This window comes from Musa acuminata, chromosome BXJ2-4, assembly GCF_036884655.1.
Source record: "Musa acuminata AAA Group cultivar baxijiao chromosome BXJ2-4, Cavendish_Baxijiao_AAA, whole genome shotgun sequence".
Classification (NCBI taxonomy): Eukaryota; Viridiplantae; Streptophyta; class Magnoliopsida; order Zingiberales; family Musaceae; genus Musa; species Musa acuminata.
The window spans coordinates 39,722,054-39,748,703 of NC_088341.1; the positions used below are offsets into that span (position 1 = coordinate 39,722,054).

General features: G+C 36.3%; 3 protein-coding genes across 3 annotated transcripts; 1 reads left to right on the forward strand and 2 right to left on the reverse strand.

Moving 5' to 3' along the window:
* Nucleotides 1-1,896: 1,896 nt before the first annotated feature.
* LOC103983083 (cationic amino acid transporter 2, vacuolar) lies at nt 1,897-8,732 on the reverse strand. Its single transcript, XM_009400239.3, has 14 exons — nt 8,281-8,732; nt 7,251-7,452; nt 6,967-7,051; nt 6,318-6,458; nt 6,114-6,232; nt 5,935-6,031; nt 5,557-5,729; nt 5,407-5,473; nt 4,480-4,638; nt 4,116-4,383; nt 3,802-3,910; nt 2,622-2,734; nt 2,469-2,544; nt 1,897-2,261 (listed from the first exon to the last, which is right to left on the reverse strand). Exons 1-14 carry the CDS (start codon nt 8,423-8,425, stop codon nt 2,105-2,107), a joined length of 1,911 nt encoding a protein of 636 aa, XP_009398514.2. The 5' UTR covers nt 8,426-8,732; the 3' UTR covers nt 1,897-2,104.
* An 8,478-nt stretch (nt 8,733-17,210) lies between these two features.
* LOC135610832 (membrin-11-like) lies at nt 17,211-20,895 on the reverse strand. Its single transcript, XM_065105801.1, has 4 exons — nt 20,552-20,895; nt 17,972-18,092; nt 17,723-17,872; nt 17,211-17,542 (listed from the first exon to the last, which is right to left on the reverse strand). The coding sequence occupies exons 1-4, from the start codon at nt 20,887-20,889 to the stop codon at nt 17,381-17,383; spliced, it is 771 nt and encodes a 256-aa protein (XP_064961873.1). The 5' UTR covers nt 20,890-20,895; the 3' UTR covers nt 17,211-17,380.
* Nucleotides 20,896-21,955: 1,060 nt separating this feature from the next.
* On the forward strand, nt 21,956-22,234 carry LOC135608795 (protein SRC1-like). The gene has a single exon (XM_065101837.1). It carries the CDS (start codon nt 21,956-21,958, stop codon nt 22,232-22,234), a length of 279 nt encoding a protein of 92 aa, XP_064957909.1.
* The last annotated feature ends 4,416 nt before the right edge of the window (nt 22,235-26,650 follow it).

Genomic DNA, 26,650 nt, shown 5'->3' on the forward strand with positions numbered 1-26,650 from the left:
ATTGTAAGATATGCAATATCGTACCGGTGTTTTGAGGTTGGCTCGGTATAGTATGATATCAACATATCGAGCGGTATATCAGGACGTACCGAACGGTACATCAGGATTTACCGAGTGATTTCCTCTTATTATAGTACTGTAGCACTGTTACAATGTAACATTATAGCACTGTAGCACACTTATTATTGTAGTACTATTTGTCCGGTAACAGACGGTCTGCGTATCGATATATCGTCGGATCGATATGTATCACTCATATCGGGTGATATAATTTAAAATTACATATCATGTTTTATTGTTAAATCAGTGCTTTTGTGTTGCTTATGTGCAATACTTTCTGTGGGTGTCTATATTCCCAACTAACTCTTTTTTCGGTGTTTCCAATTTCACTTCGACAATTTCACTCCTGTATGTTTTGTTTTGTTTTGTTTTGTGTAAATTGTAAGATCCGGATTTGACTGTCTAGTATTTTCAAAATATGTCAAAAGATATTTTGAATTTTTAATATTTTGATGAGTGGAGTGGACTTACTACCCAGTCATCATCATCAATTAGATTATTAATGTTTACATGTTCAAATCTTAAAATTAATGAAGGTCTATTGGTTAATTTTTTTTTAATGGGATTGTGGTGCATATAAATTGAAAAATAAAATGAAAGAAGTTGAATAAAACCTTTTTTTATTTTGTGTTTTTGAGTTCCTTCTAAAAGCCACATTATACTTTTTGCTTAAAAGATTCAGAATGTAGTGCTCATGATACAAAACTAAAGGGTTTAGTCTTACCAATGAGATTGATTGTCCATGATACAAAATTAGTAAAAAAAAAAAAATCTAATTTTAGCAAAACCCAGCTTATTAGTGGAGGCACAATTTTTTAGATTTTTTTGCCAGGCTAAGTGAGGAGGACAGACTTGGATCGCAGAACCTCATCATTAACTGACGGTCAACACACGGGTGATTGGTCCAAGTAAATGAGAGTTACACTTAACAACTTCACTGAACAAATCACCTGTATTAAAACTCTTTGTACCCTAACAATCACCACCACCACCGCATCCAAGTGTTCAAGATCACAATCCCACAAATCTACTCTTCTATTGAGATCCCCAGGGGCACATCCCCTCCCATAGTCTTTTCCTTCCGACTCACCATCAGAAACAAACGATACACCATGAGCAGCAGGCAAAGGGAGAACCGCGGGAGAGTCCGGAAACCCCAAAACACATGTTTTCCTCTTAGTTATTTTTACATACACATCTAAAGACACATGGCTTATCCATATAACAAACATAGTTTGACCACCCAACTTCTAATTGCCTAAAGTTGGCACATTAATAGCATCATTATCATTTCAAGTGAAGAAAATGGGGGTTCAGTTCTTTCTTTTCTCGAGAACACATCTTTTCGCTCTTTAACCATATGCGAATTCAGAATTCAGGGGTACCTTTGTTTTCTTGGTCCTCAAAAGTTGTTCGTCCCCCACACGAGTCCAATTCAGATTAAGTTGGTACCTACGGTGGTTCTGGTTCGTCCTCTAAGGCTTACGGAATATGGTGAAAGAACCATCATGGAGGTAATTGCATATGATCTCTAGGACGATTATGCCTACCATTCGTGGACTTGGAGCTTTTGCTTTGTTGATCAACGATCAATTTTATTGTTCTTGACGACGTAACTCTTTTTACCCACCGCTCATTCAACTAACGATTAGCTTACCCTTTGCGGATGACTTGGACAAATTCAGTTAACTGCATTATAGGAATTAAACACAAGTATTCTGTATATTACACAGTGCGAAATGTTTTGTATGAGTCGAAATGGATGTGAAATTTGAGTACTACTAGGAAGAATCCATGAGATATAATATATAATGACTGAATCAGAAACTCTCAAGCTTGGCTTCAACCCATACAATCTCGTTTCTTCAAATTATATTTACACACTCCTTTCGGAGACAGCAGTAACACTACACCCGAAAGAAGGGTCCTTTTCCATAAACATATGCAGGGATGCAATGATGCCCTTGGCAACCAAAACACAAATGCTAGTAGTAGAGATGACAAACATGAATGGACACATGAATATACAAGGTTATGATGGGTTCTACGCTACGTAATCGGGAGAAGTTCTGTATATTTCCTCTGCATGTGCTGCGGGTACATACACTACGTCGGTCAGGGAGCTGTGGGTTCGTCCATAGAACAGGTACACCAAAACCCCAATCAGCAGCCACATCGAGACACGGAACCATGTGCCAGCCCTGAGTATAAAAAATATTGCAAGTATTCAAGTTCAAGGTCTCTTATTCTGATGGTGCCAACATCAAGTTATTCTAGTAAATTATTTATATGCTAATTAACATAAGCATTGATGTTTCCAAACTAATCGATATGCAGATATACTAGCAAGTATGAAAGAGCAGCATGCGAAAGATAGATGGAGGAAGAAAAGATCTTTCCCAGCCTACCCAAGATTTACTAGCAGGTATGCGTTGATGAGGATGCAGCAAACAGGAAGAAATGGCACAAAGGGGCAAATGAAACCTGTAGAGACCCAGCCTTGGAGGTTAGAACAAAGTCACCAAATCATTAGAGTACCACAAAGAACATATGGTCAGTACCTCCGGTATGTCCAAAATTATGACGAGCATCATCTTGATCGATCCAGACAAGCACAAATAGACCACCCAGAAGAAGCAAGCCTCCGACAGAGCATGCCAGGTAGCGGAGGAAGCTGTTGAGAAACATAATTGGAGGATCATCAGGAGTTGCTAGACAATGAATCCCAAATTTTAAAAGATATTCAACGAACATTTAACATTCAAATGTCGATGAAAATTGTAAATGAGTAGCTTATTTACATGTATGTAGTAAAACAATGATTGCATGAGCAAGAAGCAAAGCACTCCATGAGAAGTAAAGACACACTGATTACCCTACATAGAGTTCTGGCACCATCATCGGTGATACAGACGATGAATTCACCATCTATATGCTGTTCCTTCTGTGGACTATAAGCTTAAGCTGGACAGTAACTCGCCACAATGGCAAATAAACATCAAATTATTTCAACAAATAGGTTTGTGACTTGGATCAATTCTTTCAATTATACAGCCAGGAAATGTATTAGCAAGCACTATTAGAAGAAGTGATTAAAATTGTTCCAAACCAAACAAGAAAATCTGTTGTCACAGCCAGAGTTAAGATTTACACAAACTGGTCTTGTAGTGACACTTGAAGCAAATTTCATTCCAGATCCTACACTTGTGATATTACAATCTGAACTTCCCCTTGTTAAACTAGCATCTTGCTCTCTGGTTCCAAGCATACCACAGAAGACAAGAGTTTAATATTGAAAAAAAAATCTCTATTTTTTAACATAACATGTCACGGCAAAAAGTTTGTATATCCAATAAATTCTAGAGGTATCACACTAAAAATCGCCAAACTTGTAATCCAGCATATGTAAAATTCTTTAAAGATCAATGGATGCATCTGCATGCCGCTTGGTTGGGTAGTTACCACTGTGCAAGATACATATTTCATTTGTCTCATGAAGAACTAAGGTATTGTTATATTTAGAGAAAATAAAGCTCATCGGGGATATGCTTTAATTTTTTTAATTTTATGAAGCTGGAGATGATCACAATTGCATGAGTTTACCATACACTGATCATTTTGTGATTGTTAATAGTTGTAAATTGATCCAGTAAACAATTCATTCTAGAGCATTACAGAGCCTAAGGATCACAAACATTTCATCTGTGGCAGGACATATATGCAGTTGACAGCAAGACTTACTCAGGCAAGAATGTGTAAGAAGCCGATGTAGTGAGGATAAGAACTCCAAGACAAACAGATGCAATGCTCCAAGCGGCCTTTTGTCGCCGAGTTTGTTCATTGAAATGCTCTGCAAAGATCAACTAAAAATTGACTAGTTGAACACAATGATGCCAAGTCAACTATAAGAAAATGCAAGTTCATGTTCTGATTATTAAATACAAGTACACATAACTGAAATTACGCATGAAAGAGCAGTTGCACATGAACTCTTCAGTTATCAATTAGGCTAGGAACTCAACTCAGAAAGGGGAGTGTTTTTCAGCCATCAGTACCTGGATTGATTTCCTTCCCAATTAGAGGACAGTTGACTGATTCCTTATTAATTTCTTGAGATGGGCCATCATATTGGTTTTCGCTACTGCCGGTATTTCCAAGAGAATCTGCCTTGTCCCCATTGTTTTGAACACTGTAGCGATTTGAAACTGAATCAATTGATTCCTGGAAAGATGACGGCAGAGGTATCTCATCTGGAGGTACATATCTCAGTATCAAGATTGAGATTGCAACAATGGTGAAAGCAAGAAGTGTGCCAACGCTGACCTACACAGAACAAATACAGCCGACAGAGTGGTTAGTAATGAGACTTCACACTTTGGTAGTACATCCTCAGCTTTTTATATCTTAAAACAATCTCACCATTCCTGCCAATTGAGAAACATCCATGAAGAATGCTAGGGTTGCTGCGAAAATCCCAGTCAAGATAGTACTCTTGACTGGAACTTGTGTGCGCACATTAACATCTGAGAAGAAAGATGGCAACAATCCATCTCTAGCCATTGCCATCAGTATTCTAGGCTGCGATAAGACAAAAATAATGAAAACATTTATCCTTAACTTCTCATCACTTATTCAACGTTTGCTTTAGAAAAAGCTACAAATATATGAAGCAATCACAATCAACGGTGTACCGGTGAGGTTAGCAGAATAACAAACTCAGGGACACGGATATTGTAACTAAGTTAACCAAAACCAATAAATTGCAGATGGAGAACTGAAATGGCTCATTACTTGAATTCCAAAGAAACAAAGTCGGTATGTTACAAGCTGCGAAGATCAATCCAATAAAGAAAAAATTTATCCAGACTACACCTTCATATTTTGTAGGAAAAATTCATATGTTCCCAAAAGTCAGTGATTTTCATATTTAGCCTCTGAATTTAACTTTGGCATATGTATGTATCCCTACAATCTAAAGTCTATTTTTAGACTACTACCGGTGTCTCTCCAAAACAGTATGGGATCTTCACCTTTTCACACATTTCATTTGGGTCCCATACAGTGGTTTACAGCCTATCCCATCCCAACATTCTTTTTTAAGATGGCATACCATAATGCTTGTTTCACAAAATCCATTTTCATGTCCGTTTTAAATTGTATTGGCATCAGCTATCAGTTTCTTAAGCAAACATCCTCTCAACAGGATTGGATAGATTGCAGAAAAATATATAGCATTGTCCAAGGATAAGTAGATTCCTAAAAAATCCACTTCCAATAGTGTCTACAAAAATAAAATCGAGACAAATTAGAAAAAGCCTTCAGGACTCCTTGATTTATTGTATATACCTGTGGGAGAAGGGAGCCCATTAAAGCTGAGCAAAGTGCAAGAACGGCACCAGATGTGATAATATATCTGTTATTGTGAAAGGAGCAAGAATGATTATAAAGAGTGACTAAATATATAATAACTGATATAAAGAGGCAACATCTACATACACTGCCCACTGCATATCATTTCTCGCGAATGCAGATGAGATTGGGGTGTCAGGATCCATTGCAAAGTATGGAACCAGGCCAACGACGACAACAGAAACCATCATATAGAGTAAGCAACATACAGACAGTGATGTTGCTATTCCCAATGGCAAATCTCTTTGAGGATTCTTAACCTGCAACAAGAGACTATATTAGCCTAAGAAAAGGGACTAATCAAGAAAGAAACCAGATGACGATTATTCTATCATTTTCATCAGCTAACGCAATCTATTCGCAATCAAACAATCATGTGGTCATCATAATACAATTTTCATAAAGCAACACTCAGTGCAATTTTCAAGAGCAGTAGAAGCAAAAAAAAAAAAGGAAAAAGCTTACCTCCTCAGCAGTGCTAGCAACAGAATCAAAACCTATGTAAGCAAAAAAGACGGTTGCTGAACCAGCAAGCATCCCATTTACTCCATAAGGAAAGTATCTGAGAATTTAAAAAAGAATTAGCAACTTACAAGAATCAATTAAATCGCTACAGGATACTTTGAGTTGTCGTTAGTCATTACCCGCCAGCAACAGTATAACCAACCCATCCAGTCTGAAAGCCAATATATCCACCAGCAATAATGACAAATAACAAGACACAGACATTTGCAGTTGTGACAATTGATTGTACAAATGTGCTCTGCATGAAAAACCATCTCTAGTTAAAATATCCTAAGATACCAGCTAATGAGACTGGCAATGTGAACTTGCACTTAGCTACATACCTCCTTTATTCCCAAGCATAGTAATCCAGTCACAACAAAAACAAGAATTGCAGCACATGGATCAACAACAATATCAAGGCCTGGGATGGAAACACGTGCCAAAAATGAAGGCAGACTATCTGGTCCTCCAAAAAATAAGGCCTGAAATCATTTTTTTTAAAAAGAGCGTCAACATAAAATTTTTGTCTTTAATCACTGCTCCAAGAACATGAATCGGAGTTGTTACAACCATGTTATGCATAGTTGAGGAATAAATGCATGCAGCAAAACTTGGAGAAAAAACATGGTATCACCTACCAACGATATTCAATCTAAAGCGAGTGCAATAGGCTAAAAGCACAGATGAGATCCATCCAACTCCAATAATCAAACTATCCATAACTCCTACATTTATTAACTGTAACTGCTTATATTAAATGAAATCTTATAATGATTACTAATCCTAAGTCAATCAAGAATTCCATATGATTTGCAAACTTTAAGATATCTAACCATGACATTATTGTCCTCATCATGACTCAATATAGCACTCACCGTTATGCCATAAAGTTTTAATGGATGTCTACCACACAAAATACTATAGCACTCACTGTAGTCGAGTCAAATCAACTTAGGTGAAAGACACTGGAAATGATGAAAATTCACTTACAAAATTTGGGGATATGCCACGTGCAACAGCTGACCCACCAATTGTATATTCCAGAATCAGAGCCCATCCAATCAACCAAGCGACACTGACAATAGAAACAACAAACTCAGAATACCCACAAGCCTACATCTAGAAGCAGTAAATTAAATATCATTCTATTCACTTCATTCATTCACTATCGTATTTTACATTCTCTGTATTTGTGAATTTAGAATAATTCCCATATGTGAAATAGTAATAAGGCATATACAAGCTAAGTTATTTGATAAAAACAAAGAAATTACCCTTCTCCGACACATATGTAAGAATAGTGGTAAGCACTTCCAGCAGAAGGGCAACGGCTTGCAAGCTCCGCATAGCAGAAAGCTGAAAGAGCAGCTGCTATCCCAGCTATCAGAAAAGAAATGGTGAGAGCAGGTCCTGCATGTTCTCTGGCAACTGTTCCAACAAGAACATAGACTCCGGCACCTATTGTTGCACCAACACCTAAATATAAAAGAAGTAAGATATTTGAAGTCATTGACTAACAACAGCCAATAATCTGATGTAACACAAGAAAAGTAAGATTAGGAGAAGGCAAAAAGAGTTGCAAAGGATCAGAACTCTCTCGGGGGAAAACAATTCAATCCAACAATGAAGCTAAGAGAACAGATTGGGAAAGAAGCAACATGAAACTAGGGAAAGCAAGTTAAATGCTAATGGCTTCAGGATAGTAAAGGCTACGAGTATAACCATTTTATACCATGAAATTATTGCAACCAATCAAAACCTCCTGCTGTTTGCATGAGCTTCTGTATCAATACAGTATCATCTGTTAATATTTCAAGATGACCGAAGAGTGTTCTTTCTTATACCTTCATGTGTGTGTTTTCGATCATGAACAGAGAAAGAACAAGATAAGAATGAACATCACAACATCGAAATCAAGCGAAATGAGCAGAGTGCTAGACGAGCTCAATATACTGAAAGAAAGATTTCTTCCCCGCTAATATAACATCCAAAATACAAATTAATATCGAAAACGAAATTCTCCAAACTAGTTTGTGTACCCAAACAGAGTCAAGCCAAATTTCCGAACAGCTAGACAATTCGCTTCCATAAAAAGAGAACAAAAGGGGATGAAAACCACAAACGACATGGGGGAAAGGCATCGGTTTACAAACTTCCCAACAGCACTAAAAATCACCTCTTTGTTTTCCCTTTTCATTCTCATGAAATCAATTATATGACGGCTTAGATCGCAACGGCAACCCAAAAATCCGGAATCCATAAGAATCATCTAAGAAACTCCAAGCAATCAACGATAAGCGATACCTATTGCGACGAGCTGCGGAACCGACAACGCCTTGGCGAGCTGGTGATGCCCTTCCTCGGCCCTGACGCGGTTCGAATCCACCTGCTTCCTCCTCGTCAGGCACCGGAACCCCGAGCGGACTCCCCCACCGTCCTCGAACCCCATCACAAGAAAACCCGCAAAGAACCCCAAAAAAGATGCCGAATTTATTCACGAACGGAGACGCTGAACCTGACCGAGATCAAATTCGTCGGGATTTCATGCCACCAAGTCCCGACAAAGATTGGATTTTATCCCTCCTTTCGAGAGGAGAGCGAGGAGATAAAAAAAGGAGAGAGGAGAAGAGGCAGAAGAAAACGACTTCGTCTCCCTTGTTTATTCTTCCTTCCCGCTGCCCCTTGCTCTTCTTTTTCTTATTCCTCCTCCTCTTCTTTTCAAGGAATCTCCCGCGATCCTCCTCTTCCCCTCCTCCGATGGTTCGCTCTTAAAGGGCGGAGATTAGAAGGAGAAACAGAAAGAACGGGAACGAGACGAAAGCGGGCGATGATCCTCTACAATCCTTCTTCTGGCTGCAACAGAACAATCTCAAATCTGGCGTCTGATAGAGACTGTACATAGCACGATGAAACATGATCCGTCGATTGAGGCCGGATCCGATCCGTGTCGATCGCTGGAGAGGATCCCACTACTAAGAATGGAAACCGACCAAACTGGGTAAAAAAGGGAAATACACCAAACAAGAGTCTCTCACCCGTCTCCCCAACCCAGTGAGGGAACTTTTGGGTCCCACCGAGCGGGTAAGGAACCGGACGAGTAGGTACGGTACGTATGTTATGCCCTGCTATAAATGCGGTGGAGCGGATCTTAAAGATTCATGGATCTTTTCTTATTTTTGTTTTTGCCTTTTGTTTTTATAAACATCGGTGTTCGCACCGTGTCGGTGAGCATACCGTTCGATGCCCCATTGAGAGCGACTCCACTTACCTTTTTCTCCAAGGCTCATCAGTGGGCGGTCCCATGCAACATGGGGCAAGCTTGTTCTATTCTCCACACCCACATTGCAATTTCATGTTCCAAATTTGGGTTGCATTTGAAAGCTACCTCCTCCATGTTAATGATTTATTTGTAGGAAAAAAAAAATAGCCATGATTGACCAACAATTTGCACCTCTTGTCTCTTAAACAATTAGAAAACTTAGATTAGACTCAAATTAAAATTTAATGTGCTTTGGAAAGTTTCAACATTGACTTGATTAGATGTTTATGTTCCTTGTTCAATTAAAACGAGGACTTTTTTTTTATAATATATTAGGGATTTTAGAGTTTGTATGAAATTTATATATCATAGGAAATTTTTTTAATTATTTTTAATATAAAAAAAATAAAAAATATATATTTTGTGCTAAGTCTCATTCGTCTTCATCTTTTCAAGATAGTCAATTTTTTTTGACATATTATTTCAAGTATCTATTCATTTCTTGGTAGGATGTCACATTATTATCAACAACATCATCATAGTCATTATTGTTTGATTATAATTATTAGACAATCATCATCACAAATTTTCGATGGTATATTGTATGAGCAAAAAAAAAAAAAAAGAGAGAAAAAAAATTTATTTATTTTTGAATAGTATTATATTTTGATCTTTTCAATGGAAAAGACTCTCATCAGTCGATGTTGACATGGGAAGGGCAAAAAGTATGGGGTTTTCATGCAATAGTAATATAATGTGTTTTTACGGCACCTCATTATCACTGATGTCATAATGACTGCCACTGCATGGCACAAAATTAATATTATATACGTGCATTCACAATGCACGGCATGTGAGGAAAGGGACCGAAAGAGATTGCGGTGGGGGTGGCTTTTGGCGTGTTGTGCTGTGTCCTGCAGGCTTTCTTCCGGTAGGGGGACGATCCATACGTCATGGCTATTTGCAAGCAGCAGCGCCCGCCGGTTTTGATCGTCCTTTGAGACGCGCTCCATTATTGGTCTCGGAAGGAAGGAATGGTCAGCGCATGCAGGTTCCCCACTGTGTTCTCGGCACAAGTTTGAAGACCTTAGCAGCTTCTCCTTTGTTTCCGTGGTCGCTCATCTCCATGTTTGTTCTCCATGTTTTCAGAAACAACAAGCTCAGACCTACGAAATCTGATCTTTAAACGGAAACAAGGTGTAAAAGCTTTCAGATCTGATCGCCAGTAGGAAACGAAGTCAGATTCCTGAAGTAGGGATCGAACCTTCTTCTCTACTGATTCCTGAGTTCAGGGCTTTAGATTCTTCATCCCACACTTGTTTTCCTGTAGGTCACTGTTCTCCATGTTTCGAGAAACAAGAAGCACAGACTTGTAAATCTGATCTCGAACAGTTGCTGTTTTCATGCTTTCAGAAACAAGGTGTAAGAAGCTTTCAGATATGATCTCCAGTAGATAACAAGTCAGATTCCTGGAGTTGGCACCAAACCTTCTTCTCCAATGATTCAATGGAAATAAATGATTTCTGAGTTGAAGGCTTTGGATTCACTATTCTATCTACCATCATGAAAGGTTTCAGTATCCCAGAAAGGCTGATGATCTTTTAATTCAACGATGTCATATTACAAATGGAGAAATATGGGTGTAGCATGTAAGCTGGGTTGTGTCCAAACAAAACCAAATCATTCGTAAATTGGATTGAGTAGTGATGAGAAACACTAGGAATTGTTTCTTTCTCACGCCTTGCGTGTCTGTAGACTTCGGCGATCCCACTTCATTCAGAATCTCTGATCAAAAGTTGTCTTGCATATGAAAGTTCAAATTGCCAGATTGCCAACATGCTTCGTATGAACTGTTCTTGACACCGATTTGGCTCTTGGTTTGACAGGAAATAATAGCTTGAGATCTTATCAGCACTTTCTGCTTCACAGGTTGTCCCAATGAGAGTCCATCTCTTGGACTCATCTCACCATGATTATTGCAGAGAATCTAAACTTTCAACAACAGGAATTGTCCCTTAATCACTGGTGGATTGTTTTGGAAGGAATTGGAGTTCAAAAGCTTAAACTTTTTAGTTGTGTGCCAAACTGAATAGTGTTAGTGTTCATTTACATAAATATTTCTGATTTTTTTTGTCTAAACCTATCTTTTTCTTTTTAATGTGTTCACTCATCGATGTCTATCCATTGCGGTATAATTTATATTTATTAGTCAAGCCGCGATTTATCCTTGTTTACCCAGCTATCTAATTCAATGTTTTAATTTTTTATTAAGTTTGATTTGTTCATATTAAAATTAATTAGATCGAACGAGGTCAAACATACATGATAATTAAGACCAATAAAATTAATTAGAACAGTTCGAAGAAATAGGATACACTAATGTAACTCCTTTTTGACAAACAATATGATAATAAATATTATAGATATAGGGAATAAATCTCGTGATACCAAAAAAATGAGTCTTTCACATGTGCATCAATTTTGTATCGGACGAAAACTTTAAACATCAAATGATATATATATATATATATATATATATATATATATATATATATATATATATATATATATATATATATATATATATATATATATATATATATATATGATTGTATCCTTTAGTCCATCATATACAATAATTATTGTCATGATTGGAACCATTCATATAGGAATACTTTTGCACAAGCTAAACCACATTTAGGCTTATTCATATGAAAAGAAAGTGAAGTAGTAGCAAAATCTTTGATGGTGATATGGTCATCGGCAGAACTATGGAGAGACCTCAAAGGGATGGAGAGTTCTGAGATGGAATCCAGCTTTGTCCATTGCACAAGAAATACTCGAATGATTTCTAATAATTCTGTGCACTCCTTCGGATGCTGGTGAAGTTTCAACCAAGTTCTTGTCTGCTAGAGTGAGAGTATATATATTTTAAGAGTGGCTGTGATGCCTTTCCATCTGCATGCTCTGATAACACAAGACTTCCATAAACACTTTTTTGGCTTAAAACTGGTTAGGATTAGAGGAAGGAAAAGAAAAGGAACAACAGTTAAGGAATGATTCTATCCTTTTTGTATGCTTTGAATGCAGAGGATGAGACTGTGATCTCAATAATTGATGAAATGGATGTGTGATGCATGTTTATTGTCTGCTGCAGCTGACCACACTCTTTGCCATCTCCTCTTCCTTGGTCTTTAGAAAATAATGGACAGGTACACTGATCAATATTGAGAAATGCTTCCTTTTTTGGGGCATTTATGTGTAATTTTAGCATGATGCCAAAGTAATTTATCTTAAATATTTAAAACTAAAAACACGACAAATATGAGAAAAATGATAACATTAAAAATATAAAGAATCTTAATCGAGTTTTTGTCGTATGATTCGGTCCGAGAAGAGTATTTGAGAAACACAATATAAAAGTTATAAAATATCAAAAATATAAAAACATCTAGATTTATTTATTTATTTACATATCGACGACTAAAAAAGATTTAAAAAGTTTATTGAAAAAACTTTTTTTGATGATATAAATATACAATTAGTCCAATAATATTGAAAGAATATTTTAGACCACATCAAAGGGGTATCATTATATGATAAAAATATTAACAAAATAACAAGAGATGATTTTTCTGGTCAATGTTGAACATGATCTGCCACTGTGATGGTGAACCAAAGAAACTGAGCAATAAAGCCACTGAAAACGAGCAAGCAATCATTGAGCACTGGCTGAGTTAATACCCCCATCACAAAGCTCTCGAAATTGTTCTCCACCCGAAATGAATTGATGGAGAGTGCACTCCTGTGCAGTCACAGGACCAGCCTCCTTGGAAGTCAACAAGGGAGAATAATTTGTTCTTATCCTTGTTCCAGAAAGATAGGACAAAGCTTGATGGCCATGGCTTGAGCCATCTCTGTACCATCCTTTACAACTTCAAAAGGCCAGCTATAGTTTCAGCAGGAAGTGTGTGCAGAATTCTGATTTTTGAGTAGCTTCACAAAAGGAAAAAGAAGAAGAAGAAGAAGAAGAAGAAGAAGAAGAAGAAAAAGGAGAATAACCCAAAATTTGGACTCTTTGGATTAGTGGGAAAATTGAATTTGAATTTTGGCAAGTTTTACTCAGATTGTAACTCTTTTCATCACAGTCATTCTAGCATTTCCAATGACTTCATGTATGAGATCTTAAAGATGTGGTTTTGTCTATGAGTGATTGAAACACACCATTATTAGTCAACAATGCATTGTTTTCTCAAACAAGGCTTTGCCGTGTTGTCCACAGGATTCATTCGCTTTTAAGATTAGATCTTTCGTAGGGCTACTGTTAGAAATGGCCTTCAATTCCACGTGATGGAGTTGATCCGATCTGGTTTAGTTTCTGGATGGTATTGTGTTTTGAAAGTTGGATGCCACTTGAGATCTTATTCCTTATCTTACTTCATTGATAGTGATTTCCTCCGGTTGAAAGATCTGCAAAGCTATGTTGGGAGCATACCTCTTCCCGATGCTGGAGTTCATAGGAATGTGTCTAGTTTGGAGAGTTCATAAGTAAGCGAATAACTGAAGAGAACCTCCTTTTATATGCATCAAACTAGGTTATCAACGAGGAGTATTTCCATTTGAATATCATAGAGATTAAACGCGTTTAAGTGGTGTCGCATTATTGTCATGATTGATTGCCATGTGGTTTAGCTTTGATTGATAAAAGAGGTTCTCTTCAGTTATTCGCTTACTTATGAAGAAAGATTAGTAAAAAATAATATTTTGAAAGATATAGACTATATGATTATATTAAGAGAAAACAAATTAAGCATATAAAGAAAAATACCTAAAAAAATTATTGAAATTATTTACAATGATATTTGTGGACCACTTCCTATTTTATTATATTTATAGATGACTTGTCAAGTATGATTATATGCATCTAATACATAAATTTTTTTGAAGTTGATGACACTTACAAGGTCGAGAGATAATTAGATAGAAAAATTAAAATTATCATATCTAATATGGATGATAAATTTTATGACAAATATGATAAGTGAATACCGATACTTTTATTAGATTCTTAGAAAAATAGAGTGTTTTATGCTAAGTATACCTTACCAAGTATGTCAAATAACATTATTAAAAAATAAAATTATATTCTTATGGATATAATTAAAAGCATAATGAGTCATTCCTCTAAGTCTAAGTTGATATGAGGTGACGCTTTTAGGATAACTATATATATCTTGAATATTGTTCATAGTAAGTTAATTTTATCAACTCTATTTGAGTTATGAATTGATATGAAACTTAATTTGAGATATCTACATATTTAGGATTATCATAGAGATAAAAAGTCTTCAATCCATATAAAAAAGAATTGGATCCGAGATAAATTATTTGATAGTTAGAGAAAAAGTCCAAAACAATAAATGTCAATTAAGAACCCAAGCAGCTAATCCATTTACTAATGCTTTATAGCCTAAAGTGTTTAAAAATATATATTTTTATAATGGAAATTATGATCAAGCCATAAAAAAAATATGATAATGCATATTCTGGATACTACTATTAATATTTTTCACTTAATTAAAATTATTTATTTTTATTATCTTATTTATATTTATATTTATAATATATTATATTTAAATATGATAATAGAATTATCTTAACAAGATAAATTATAGAAATCATTATAAATGATATTAGAAAAGACTAACAGTATCACGATCTAGGAGGGTTGACACATACAACAACTATGACTTGCATTGATAGTAAAACTTAATGAAGTATTATTGTACTTATTGTTCTTATCAACTTGCTTTAAAATTTTTGATCATATATAAAATACTTTTCAAAATTTTCATAATCTAATTAAATAAAATTATTTTTTTAATTATATTTACTTTAATTTATTTTTTTTATAATTAATAGATAAAGAAACAGAATATTAGATTATGTGACCTTATTTAATTAGATAAAATATATTATAGATCTAATTGAATTATACTTATGTTATTGGTTAATAAAAAAAATCCACTTATAATAGGATTCTTTATGAGATGACATTAATAGAAGGAACTTTCCTAATCAATAATCATAGTTCCGTTATTCTTATGTATAAATATATAGTATATACTAGGGATTACATACAATAAGATTCATGATTTATTCTTATCTCTCTTTAGTCTCTGTTATATCGTATAAACTATAGAAAAATAAGATAAGTCAAGTTTTCTTTCTAAATTAGTATTACTGTATTTTACGGATCAAACTACGGAGTTCATTTTATGAATCAAATAAAAATATTCTGGATAATATGGAAAGCTACATATTCTAATTTTGATCTATTATTATTTGATTTTAATTTAATATTAAATTTGTATGACATAAGAGTATTACTAATAATTTATAAGGAGAGAGCATTGCTTTAATCTTATCATGATAACTTACAAGTTAACCAGCAGAATAGCTCGTGAAACAATTAAGATAACACCAAGACAAAATGCTCCAAACAATGAACATGAGAAGGCTGGTGAACGTAGCCACGATTCATGTTGTTGTGCTTCGTTCTAAGACCAGTTACAAGGAAAGGCATCGTTGAGGTCTGACGAAGTGCATGAACGCTTTCAACATCACAAACAATGCCACTTGACCAACTTCAATAGTGTTATACTTTAACAGTGTTTGCTAATTAGATGGGACTGCTTTTATCATGTCCTGTCAAGAGAAAAAAGAGTTGCTCGGATCTGAAGGGCACGTACATTTCCAACTTCACCAACTTCAATGATGTGCCTTTTGTGCAACAACGTGATTCGCATGGAATGCATGGGCAGGTCACCAACCTCTGAAAAGGCTACACTTTTCCCATCATTACACTATGTGTCACAGTTCGAGAGGTCTCATGATGTATTTGATTCCACAGAATGGTCGACGATAGCAGGTAAAGACCATAGCACAGAGGACTACATAATTCTGTTGTCAAAGTAGCTCGTCATGCAACAAGACCAATATTTCACATCACAACTCTGCATCCTATGGATTTGATTTTGGTATTATCAGAAGTACAGAAATTTTCTTCAACTTTCTCTGTGTTTTGAAGCACATGATTTTAGGAGGGTCATAGAAATCGTAATCTCACTTTCACTCGTACACAGCCGTGGACGACACCCTAGAAAGCCACAGTGATGAAACCTTGTCAACTGTTTATGGTGACAACTCCAGGCATAATAAAGTCAGTATTAGCATGAACAAAAAAACTTCACGTGCTGCTTCATCTATATACCAATAAACTGAAACTTGTAAGGGTGAAGAATGATGCAATTTGGAGGGGACATGAAGTTCACATCGGGGAAGCAAGCCAGACCAGAAGTAGGTAAAGGAATTCTGGAAGAAATAATAGACATATTAATCTGCAAGTTCTCATCCTTCCACGAGTTTGATTTTTCAAGAATCACAATCCACAGAGATTCCAAAAAGAAAAAAAAATGATCGATCTTTTCCTTTGTATGACAGTAAATGATTTGAACGGGTGCAATGCTAGTAAAATGGAGTTCTTTTCCTTGTCGACTCAAAAGCAGTGTTTTGGATATGTAAAGATTGATTATTACATGAAGCCATCCATTTATTTGCCAACTAGTTATTCTAGGAATTTTCTTGAAAGAGCTTCTGCTACCGATATGTAGCCAAAATATTAAAGCACTGAAATATGTCACAAGAGGGATACTGATGATGAATGGCAAATCCAATTCTAATAATATGATCAAATTTTTTTATATTTTTTGTAATTTTGAATCCATGATTGGCTCAGAATTTGGAGTCGATCTCGAGTAGCACAAGATGTCATCCTCAATGCACAACTCAGAATGCATGAGCTGCATTTGCAGTCGATCATACATGGTGGGTATCTACTACTACTACTACCTGATGACTGATATACCTAAAATATAATGGTGAGCCAATTTGGCGCTGAGGAAAACAGCAGGGATACAACAAGCCGCCTCCTATTTGGACACGCATTCACATGTACACAACTCTTATTTCAACCAGAATTTAATCCCAGTTTGACGATGTCAAAGAAATGAGAACAGATTACTAATAGTCTCCTCCAGTGGAAACTCCACATCAGTTGTGTGTGCAAAATTTTGTGGAACATCATCAGTGCATCCACCACACAAACGCACACACCACCAGGACTGTAATAACCATACCTGTATACGCAATCCACTTGTCCACGCGGTGTCGCCGCTCAATTAGCTTCAACACGGTGTTAGATAACCCTACGGTATTAAGGATGTCCAGGGCCTTCCTTTGGGCTCTCTGCCAAGAAAACAGCCAAAAATTGTGGGATAACATGCGCTCTTTAACCTTTTCTTGAAGGGAATATAAGATAAATAGCAAACCTAAAACTGTATTGATGATAATATAAAGATGTCAAGCAACATATGGTTCATCTTTTGTTGACGAGAATGATAACCGGTTGATGATCCCATGACTTACCTTCAAGCGATCCCTCTGCTCGGCGTACTTAGACAGAACAGCCACTCCAGTGGCATATGCTTCTTCCAGCATCATTGAAGAGTTTCGTGCGGATTGCATTGCTTGTGCTTCCTCGTCAAATATTCTCAGAATATGCGCAGACTCCCCATTCTGCAGTTAACATCAATATATTTGGTTGAATGCTATATCATGCCTAAACATCAAATTTGTTTTCAAATACTTATCATACAAAGGTGTGATGCTTCTTACAGCTCTTTCCAATAATTCTGCACGTTCTTTAGCTTCCTGCACCCTCTTTTGTTGACGGAAGGAATGCTTGTCAAGACTTTCTTTCAGTGAATCCACCTCTTCTGCCACCTGTTCCACTTTTCTTCACCAGCACAAAACAACGAAAGACATTAGAAATTTCTTAACCAATACTGGGCAATAGCATCAAGAAGCCTAATAGTTTGTTCTGTCTATACACCACACACAAATTACAATATAGTTTTTGGAGCTTGCTAGTCACATTTGTACATCAGAGAAGCATTTTGCATAAGGCTAGTTAACAGAAAGAAGATTAACCTCAAAAGTGCTCAAAACCCATCCAAACTACATAAATTGGTGGAAACACAAACAAAAGATCTATATAAGATGGACTAATTGATTTTAAAACTTCTGAATGTGACATCTTAGTTAACTAATCAAGATTTGGTTCTTAGAGAATCTAGTGAAAATAATTGAATGACTTGAGCATATTACCAATGAAATTGAAGACAAATTAATAACATGCCCTATGCAAACAACTATAAATTATGTGTATCTACACACACACACATATGCATATTATGGTGATTCCCAAAATCAGATCAGGAAACTAACTTTTCGGCAACTAGAAAGCACACAAGATGACATCCAAGAAGAGGTGAGATGATCTTCAGACAACTTAGGACTCCAACTAAGCCATCCATCACAATATTTGCAGTCATAAAAACTACATATCATCGGACTAATATTCAAGCTCTACGAATTTCTGAAATAAATAACATTCTATTGCATCTCAATCTCACCAAGGAAGTTCAAACGGACAATGGAAAATAGTGCGAGAGGATACATGCTTGATGATGTAACTGGGTTTTTGACTCTGCAACAGGTGTTGTTCATTTTTTACTCTGCAACATTTAAAGAATGAACATTCTGCTGGCTTTTATTTTCTAGTTTTTCATTTTGGTATTTGCAGATGATTCTTTTTATCATTTTTATTAGTCATTTTAGAAAGCGTTTCAGGGTCATACTTTAAGTTGTATTGATCCTTATATAACTAATGTAGTATTGTTTTGATATGAATTAGCATGGGAAAACATTGCATGGTTAAAGTTCTTGAAAATTCTAGATGTCTCATTAGATGGTCAATAAGTTTGTTAACCTTTCTTACAACCTCTGAAGTTTGTCTCAATAAATGCCTACCACGACTGATAATTTTTATACAAGAAATCCACAAAATTGAGGGCAATTGGGTTGGAAATAATTTATATATTATACATTTGCTTGAATGACAGTGGATCTTTGATCGATGGATGCGTGCATCTCTTTCTCCACCCCCTTTCTCCTATCAATCACTTAACTGGCATTGCTTTCTTTTTGCTGCCTTCTCTTATCTGCAACAATTTAAATTTTGATTTCTTCCACAGATCTTTGACGTTTGTTGTTTTCTTACAACAGCAAACTTATTAGTCAACTTCTCTTTTGTCCAGGAAAATATCCAAATGTGAATCAGTATCCATTTTTACAACCCTGTCACATACCTTTTACCATCAAACTTGATATCAGATCTTATGATGACCACTGTATTCTATCATGAATTCCAGTTCATAATCTAGTACCCAATAAATGTTGCACAATTGTCCTATTTCATTCATTTGTATTGAAGGGCGACCCAGTAAATGTGACTCCACCCAGTGCACACGGTTCAGTTCATTTACTCTGTGATACCACTTTATTTTTATATATGTCAACTCACTAAAAAATCCATATCATGATCTTACAAAAGTACAAATTTCCCATGAAACACACATCATTTTTCTGATTTGCCTACATCTTATCATAAAACATAAATCTATTTCCTTACCAGAAGAAAGACATTAACTCCTACAAATCTTGCTGTGGGTAGACGTTACACCTTAACAAGGGCATAGTCTCTTCATAAACAGAAACACCAAACCATCCAAAAAGAAGCTATGATCCAATTAAGGAACCCAAAAACACCATGAAAGAGTATCTACTCTTTAAGGTTCTGATAGAGAATTTCTAGACTGGGCAACAATGACAATCATTGAGAACTATGCTGGGCAATATCCTAGTTACATGAAGAGCGATCAGCACTTTCTTTATAATGGTTTCAAAATATGGTTTGATCAGAATGACCCTCGATTTCATGAGCAAACATATTAAAGGTGAAACAAAATACACAGATATAAGTTGAATTCTACGGACATCTGCATCCAATCAGAGGCTTCTCAAATAAAACAGAAAATCCCAATTAAGCTCTTCACATAAGACATCACATGAAAGAACAAAAATTATCACCAACTTCTCCAATTTAGACCAAAAGGAATGAGTACGAAACCAATCAACCAAATAAGATTCAATTCAGAAATCATACACATATATGGGAAATATACTCGGAGATTAGACCCTGTAATTGTTCGCTTAACCCTAATCGATAAAACCATTATATGGAAACCCTAATCATCCATATGGATCACGAAGAGGAGCATTCATGCATCAGATCGCAAGATCGACCCCGAAGAAAAAGAAGGGGATTAATCGACGGGTTATCGAATCGGATACCTCTTCCAGAGATCGCGCTGGCCTCTGACGGGAATCGACCGCCAGAGGCGATCCATCTCGGCACATAGGGAGCGGATCTGGGTGATGTCTCTCTTGACCGCGAGGGAGAGCTCCGCCGGATCCGCGACCGAAGGTGACGATGACGAAGCATACGAGGAGGAGGAGGCGGATGACTCAAGACGCTCGAGCCGCTCCAGCCCATCTCTCGTCCGGAGAAGCAACCGCCGCGTACTCTGGTAGATCTCAGAGAGGGTTGCTCCGCCGCCTCCAATGCCGCCGGCTTCCATTGGCGGAGATCTCGGGAGATGATGTCGAAAGAGAGGAAGGCTAACATACATCCTGAGCGCCCAAGGTGCTGGGATCTGGTGTTGTGTCCATTACAAATACAGATTGCGCATCCAACTAAGTCGTTGCGCGTGTTGGTCTGGAGGAGGTGCGGATAATAATACACCCTATCTATTTTATTACCAAAAAAAGGGAAGTGGGGCCCGATGGTGGTCTCCACGAGAGGCCCACATCACCAACGGCCACGCGCATAACTCATGACGCTGAGTCGGCGGAGTCATTTTAATTTCTTCGTGGACAGATACGTCACCGGGTCACACAAGACTTCCACCCCCCCGCTCGCTACCGTCTGATTACGGTGCGGGCCCCATTCGCAAGCTCCTCATGGTCGCAGAGTCGAGTGGAAACGCAGGTGTGCGATTGCTTTTTATTATTTGTTTAAATCCGACTCATATAACCGGGTCCGCGTGATGAACTCGGTGCGTCCAACAACACGAGAAATGTGGGACCCACAGCCGGACGCAGCGTCGGGCCAATCGTAGTCACGGGTTCGTGGTTGTGCCAAGACCGAATCCTCGTTAGCTCTGGATTCAGACTGAGGTCGATTTATTACGCGTTAGCGATTCAATTTCTTTAGATAACTCTCTCATTACTGACACTGCAGATGTAGCGATCCAATTTATTACATCATGTCTTATTATTATTATTATTTCTTCCAATCCACAAGTCTACGTGCGAAAGTGTTGGAATCATTAAATTCTTGAAGTCTCCTTGGTTTAAACCATCTAATAAATAAATAAAAAAAATGCATTAGTAAAATTAAAAATAACATTAAAAATTCATGTACAACTAAAAATAAATTATAAGTAAATATAATAATACGTGGCACGTTACTGTCGGCTGGTTGTACCCGAAACCGTGCCACCATGTCCGCGTCAACGCCGCGGGCAGGAAACGCGATCTCGACGTGCAAACGCTCGTCCATGTCCATTGAGCGTAGATTGAGGAGATGGCCTTCCAAAGATAGCTGTTCTTTGCCTATAAGTAGAAGCTGTGATCGATCGCCATGTCCAATAAAGAGCTACAGATCAAGGAAGGAGAAAAGAAGAGGAGAAAGGAATGTCAGGGATTATCCATAAGATCGAGGAGAAGCTCCACATTGGAGGAGACCACAAGGAGGAGGAACACAAGAAGGACGACAAGCATCATCATAATGAGCACCGCAAGGAGGAGAAGCACCACAAGGAAGGGGAGGGAGGAATGATGAATAAGATCAAGGAGAAGATCCATGGCGGAGAGGAGCATGGGGAGAAGAAGGAGAAGAAGAAGAAGAAGGAGAGGAAGCATGGTGCGGAGCATGATGGCCACAGCAGCAGCAGCAGCAGCGACAGCGACTGAGCCAAATCTTGACGTGGTCTTACATGGAGAAATGTAGTTGCTGATGAACCTTTCTGAGACCTTTTATTTCTAAACATCTTCTCATCATCTTTTCTTCCTTTGGTTTCTTTTGCAGGCTAAGATGAAAGTGGATCTAGGAATGGAGACTTGTGCTACCTTGCTTTTGTGCTTGATCTTTATTGTAGTAATAATAAATGTAATAATCATGAAATAAATAACTTTAAGTGCTTCTTTTGTATTGCTTTTGATGAACAGGAGTGTTGATTCCTTTCTGTGGTTAGGATCAATTTTCTATGGAGTTTCATCCGTTCGGATGTATATTGCATGCTGAACAGAATTCTGTCCACAATACATAAATTTCTAATCCTTATGCCCAAATTACAAAGAAGAAACTAGGAACATGGAATAAGCATGAGAATGGAATCAATATAAATGTATTCAGTGAAGCTAAAAGAATAAGAAGTAAATTGAAGTACTACAAGCTCAGAATGAAGCAGAGAGATTTTAAAGAGAAAAGGCCCATGATATCATCTGAAACCCAGTTTTCTTTCTCTTTGAAGTATATGAATAGATTGAGCGGAAGAAATTTCAAAAGACAAAAGAATGCTGAAGAGGTGATTGTCACACAAATAATAAATATCTTCTGTTAATGACACTGATACAAAAAAGGGATCTTTTAACAGAGAAAACAAGGAGATATTGAAACTTTGGCACCCACCTGTGAGTTTATTTACAGGGGAAGACATTGTGAAGATTTTTTTTATTCTCTCTAGAAAGAGTGCTTTTACATAACTAAATGCATCTTTGTATGATTGGAACTGAGAGCACATAAAGTTGAAGCCTTTGGAGTGAGTGTAATTCTGTATTAAAATGGGAGTATCAGATGAAGAGGTGTAAAGTGTGTTGTTTTCTGTTACTGAATTCTTTTTTCTATGTTTTCTTAGAAATTGAAGAAACAATTGATGAACTAATCATCAAGAAACCTGTAAAAGATCCTTCCTGACTAAGTTTCTTTCTCTTCTCCAAATTTAAGCTTTCTTTAACCATGCAATTTGTGGGATTAATAGTAGTAAAGTTAGCACCATGGCATCACTTCATTGAACTACAAACAGGGGCTGTACTCAAACACATTGTAGTCTATTTGGTTCTTGTCTTCAAGAAGGTTGTTTTATCAGAAGGAGACAAACAATTGCCTCAAGAATCATTCAAGAGACAATAGTTGTGCTCTCTGTCCTTAAAAACTATAATAGATTGCTTGAGTCAGGCTCCATCTCCATCCTTGCCTCCTTCATCATGTTCAGATTTTATTATGCAAAGTAAGATGTTCCAGTTTATGCTATTGATAAAATCCCAAACCAGCTATTAGCAATGATAAATATATAAATATCAAGGCAGAACATTAGCTTCAATGACTCACTATTTGTCCCTGACCAATGTGTTTTCCGATTTCTTGAGCCTTTAAACTATGAGGACTATTTTTCTTAAGTTGATTATCTGCTATAACTTAAAACTCACAGTAATTGCAACATGAGAGTGTGAGTTTCATATCTGCAAAACTTAGTTTAAAGTCACTGTTGCAAAGTTTGAAGATGAAAGGAGAAAAAGTCTCTGATGTGTAAGACCAAAAAAAAAGCAAGATATATCAGAGAGTGACTTTTGAATGCATGTAATGTATCGAATATTATAAAGAATTTAATCAATAGATTTAGATACTATGTAACATAAAAAATCAATTAATATCTGATTTGTAGGACAAAAAAAATGCAAGATATATAAGAGAGTGACTTTCGAATGAATATAATGTATGGAATATTAAAAAATAATTTAATCAGTACATTTGCTAATATGTAATAAAAAATAATTAAAATCTTGAATAGTTACTGACATAATTAATTTTTTTAATATTAATTGCGTACCTTAAAATATTTATAATGATATAAGAATCAATATTTAATGCTCTCAAGTTAACAAAATACTAGCCAATACTTTAGCATTAATGAAGATAATTGTTGAGCAATAAAAAAACTCCTATTTAATCCTCTAAAGCTATAGAGTAATCACAGGCCTCTGCAGGTTGGTTCTTTGAAATACAATTTCAATTTTAAGAATAATTTAAAAGTGTAGGAATCATGTCCAAATTAATCCAATTCACTAATTAATATTTCCAATTAATATCTTAAATTATTTTTTTTATTTATAATCAATGTTCAGAATTCCTTGTTAATATTCAAATTTTCAGTTTCCTAATTACTTCCCAACTTAAGCTGCTTTTTCCCAACTAATATTTCTAAATGTATCCCTAAATTGCTTTTTCTTTTCTTAAATAATATTTGTGATATACCTAATTAACATTCAGAAGCAATTTTTGTAAATGTACACTATAGTTGTATACAATTGGATAGAAGTTATTTAACATCCATCATAATGGATGATAACAGATATTGTAATGCCACTCTCTGATATATTTCAAGGTAGAAGAATCTTGAGGACAAGATAAGATCCAAGTATATGATTGGGACATGTCTCAAATCTTGGATGAACATGTGAGAATGTTGGAGTGCATGTCTTCCTTACAGGACCAACTTGACATCTCTGTTGACACCTAATTCATTCATATGAGGACACCAAAACAAGAAACCTTCATAAATATATGAGGAGATACTTCAAACAGAGGAACCATGTGACAGATAAAGCCATCTGACATCTTGTGGTTTGGGATCTGACAGCAAGTGGATTCTTCAAATTGTTTTTGATAGTTGTTTAGATTGTGGCTCAGAGATCTTTGTGTGGTGGAGTTTATCAATGTGCAGTTTTGGATCTTTCAGCAGAGTCTGCAGACTTTGCTTGATGGTGAAAGCAAAGTTTTCGATTCTATTTAGGAGTTTAACAAGCTAAGTATACTGATTTCCTTTAACCCAATTAATCCTCCTTGACTTGATGGAAGTTTAGAGGGTTGAGTTTTCTAAGGTAAATTATCTCTGAATCATTTTTGCTGGTTGAGATCACCCAGATTAACAATCTAGATAATATAGGTTGGCAAATAATGATGCTTAATTCGAAAGAAAATTTTAATTATAGAGCATAATTAGTTTGGCACAGATGAATGAATCAGATGAATTTTGTGGAGTAGCTTGCATCACTTGTTCAATTTAATGATGATAATAAGATGGAACAGTGACTTGCAGATGATCCTATCTTAGGTGCACCTAAGCCATGAGAGTTGGCACATGAGCAAAAGTTTACTTATCCTCCTCACCTTCCATGTCTCAAGTTGGTAATCTAAATTGAAATCATGAAGAAAAGGTGGACCAATGAGTGCTCAGAGTAGGAAGAACCATCCAACTTTTTCTTCTGAAAAATGCAGGTATCATCTAACTTGATTGTGATGTATCTGAGAGGTTGGAGCAATGCCAATGGTGAGTCGAAAGAAACACTTTACCACTGGTTCTTTAACTGATGCATACAAGGAAAGCCAATGAGGAAGATGCTTCATTCATATGAGTTTGATGTGGGAGTCATACTAGCATTAATTCTTTTTTATTATGTGATAGAGTTGCAGGAAGTAGATAAATGCAGCAATCATTGTTATTGGTGTACATGAGCTAATTCAAATTTACAATCTAAATGCAATGGCATGTCTTTGGCTCTCTTACCTACTGCATTGACAGTGGAAAACCTGACTTATACAAGTTGTATGCTAACCTGATTTGATAAGATTCTTAACTTTACTGAAACTCTTGAAACCAATTACTTAGCTAAATACAAAGTTTGATTCAATACTCTAACAAAGCGAATGACTCTGAATTGATTGGAACATGACCACAATGTTTGCCCACATAATCTTCTTGTGTTATGATAGCAGAGAGAACTTGCATGCCATGAAGATGCTTTGCCAGTGATAATGGGTCCATTTTCTTCTTTCTTGAACCATAATATGGGGCAGAGATAAGATGTGCTGCTGAGTTCATTGTGTCTTCATCTCCACAAGTTGGATCCTGCTTTCCCTTCTGTGTCATTTTACTGCAGAGTCACCAGGTGAGGATAATGCTATTTTGGCACAGAAGACTGCAAGGCATGGAAGAACAGAACTACATATCATCAGCTTTTGGAGTAATGTTCAGAATATTCCAAGAATTTCTTGAATCAGTTTACAGATCCAAATCATTGGGTGGTGTCAAATTTTAATTTCAATTTAGTGTTCTTTGATGGAAAGTAATTGATACATGGAATTACTATATTCTTTTATGGATTAAATAAATAATCTCATTCCATGAGTCCTCTTCATAGTTTTCATCACTTGTTTCAATTTAACCTGCTGCTTGTTTGACCATCATTTTATGTCAACTTTCACATCTAATCTCTGAGACTCGAGAAAGGTAATGGACATCATTCAAATGAAGGGAGAGGAAAAGAGGA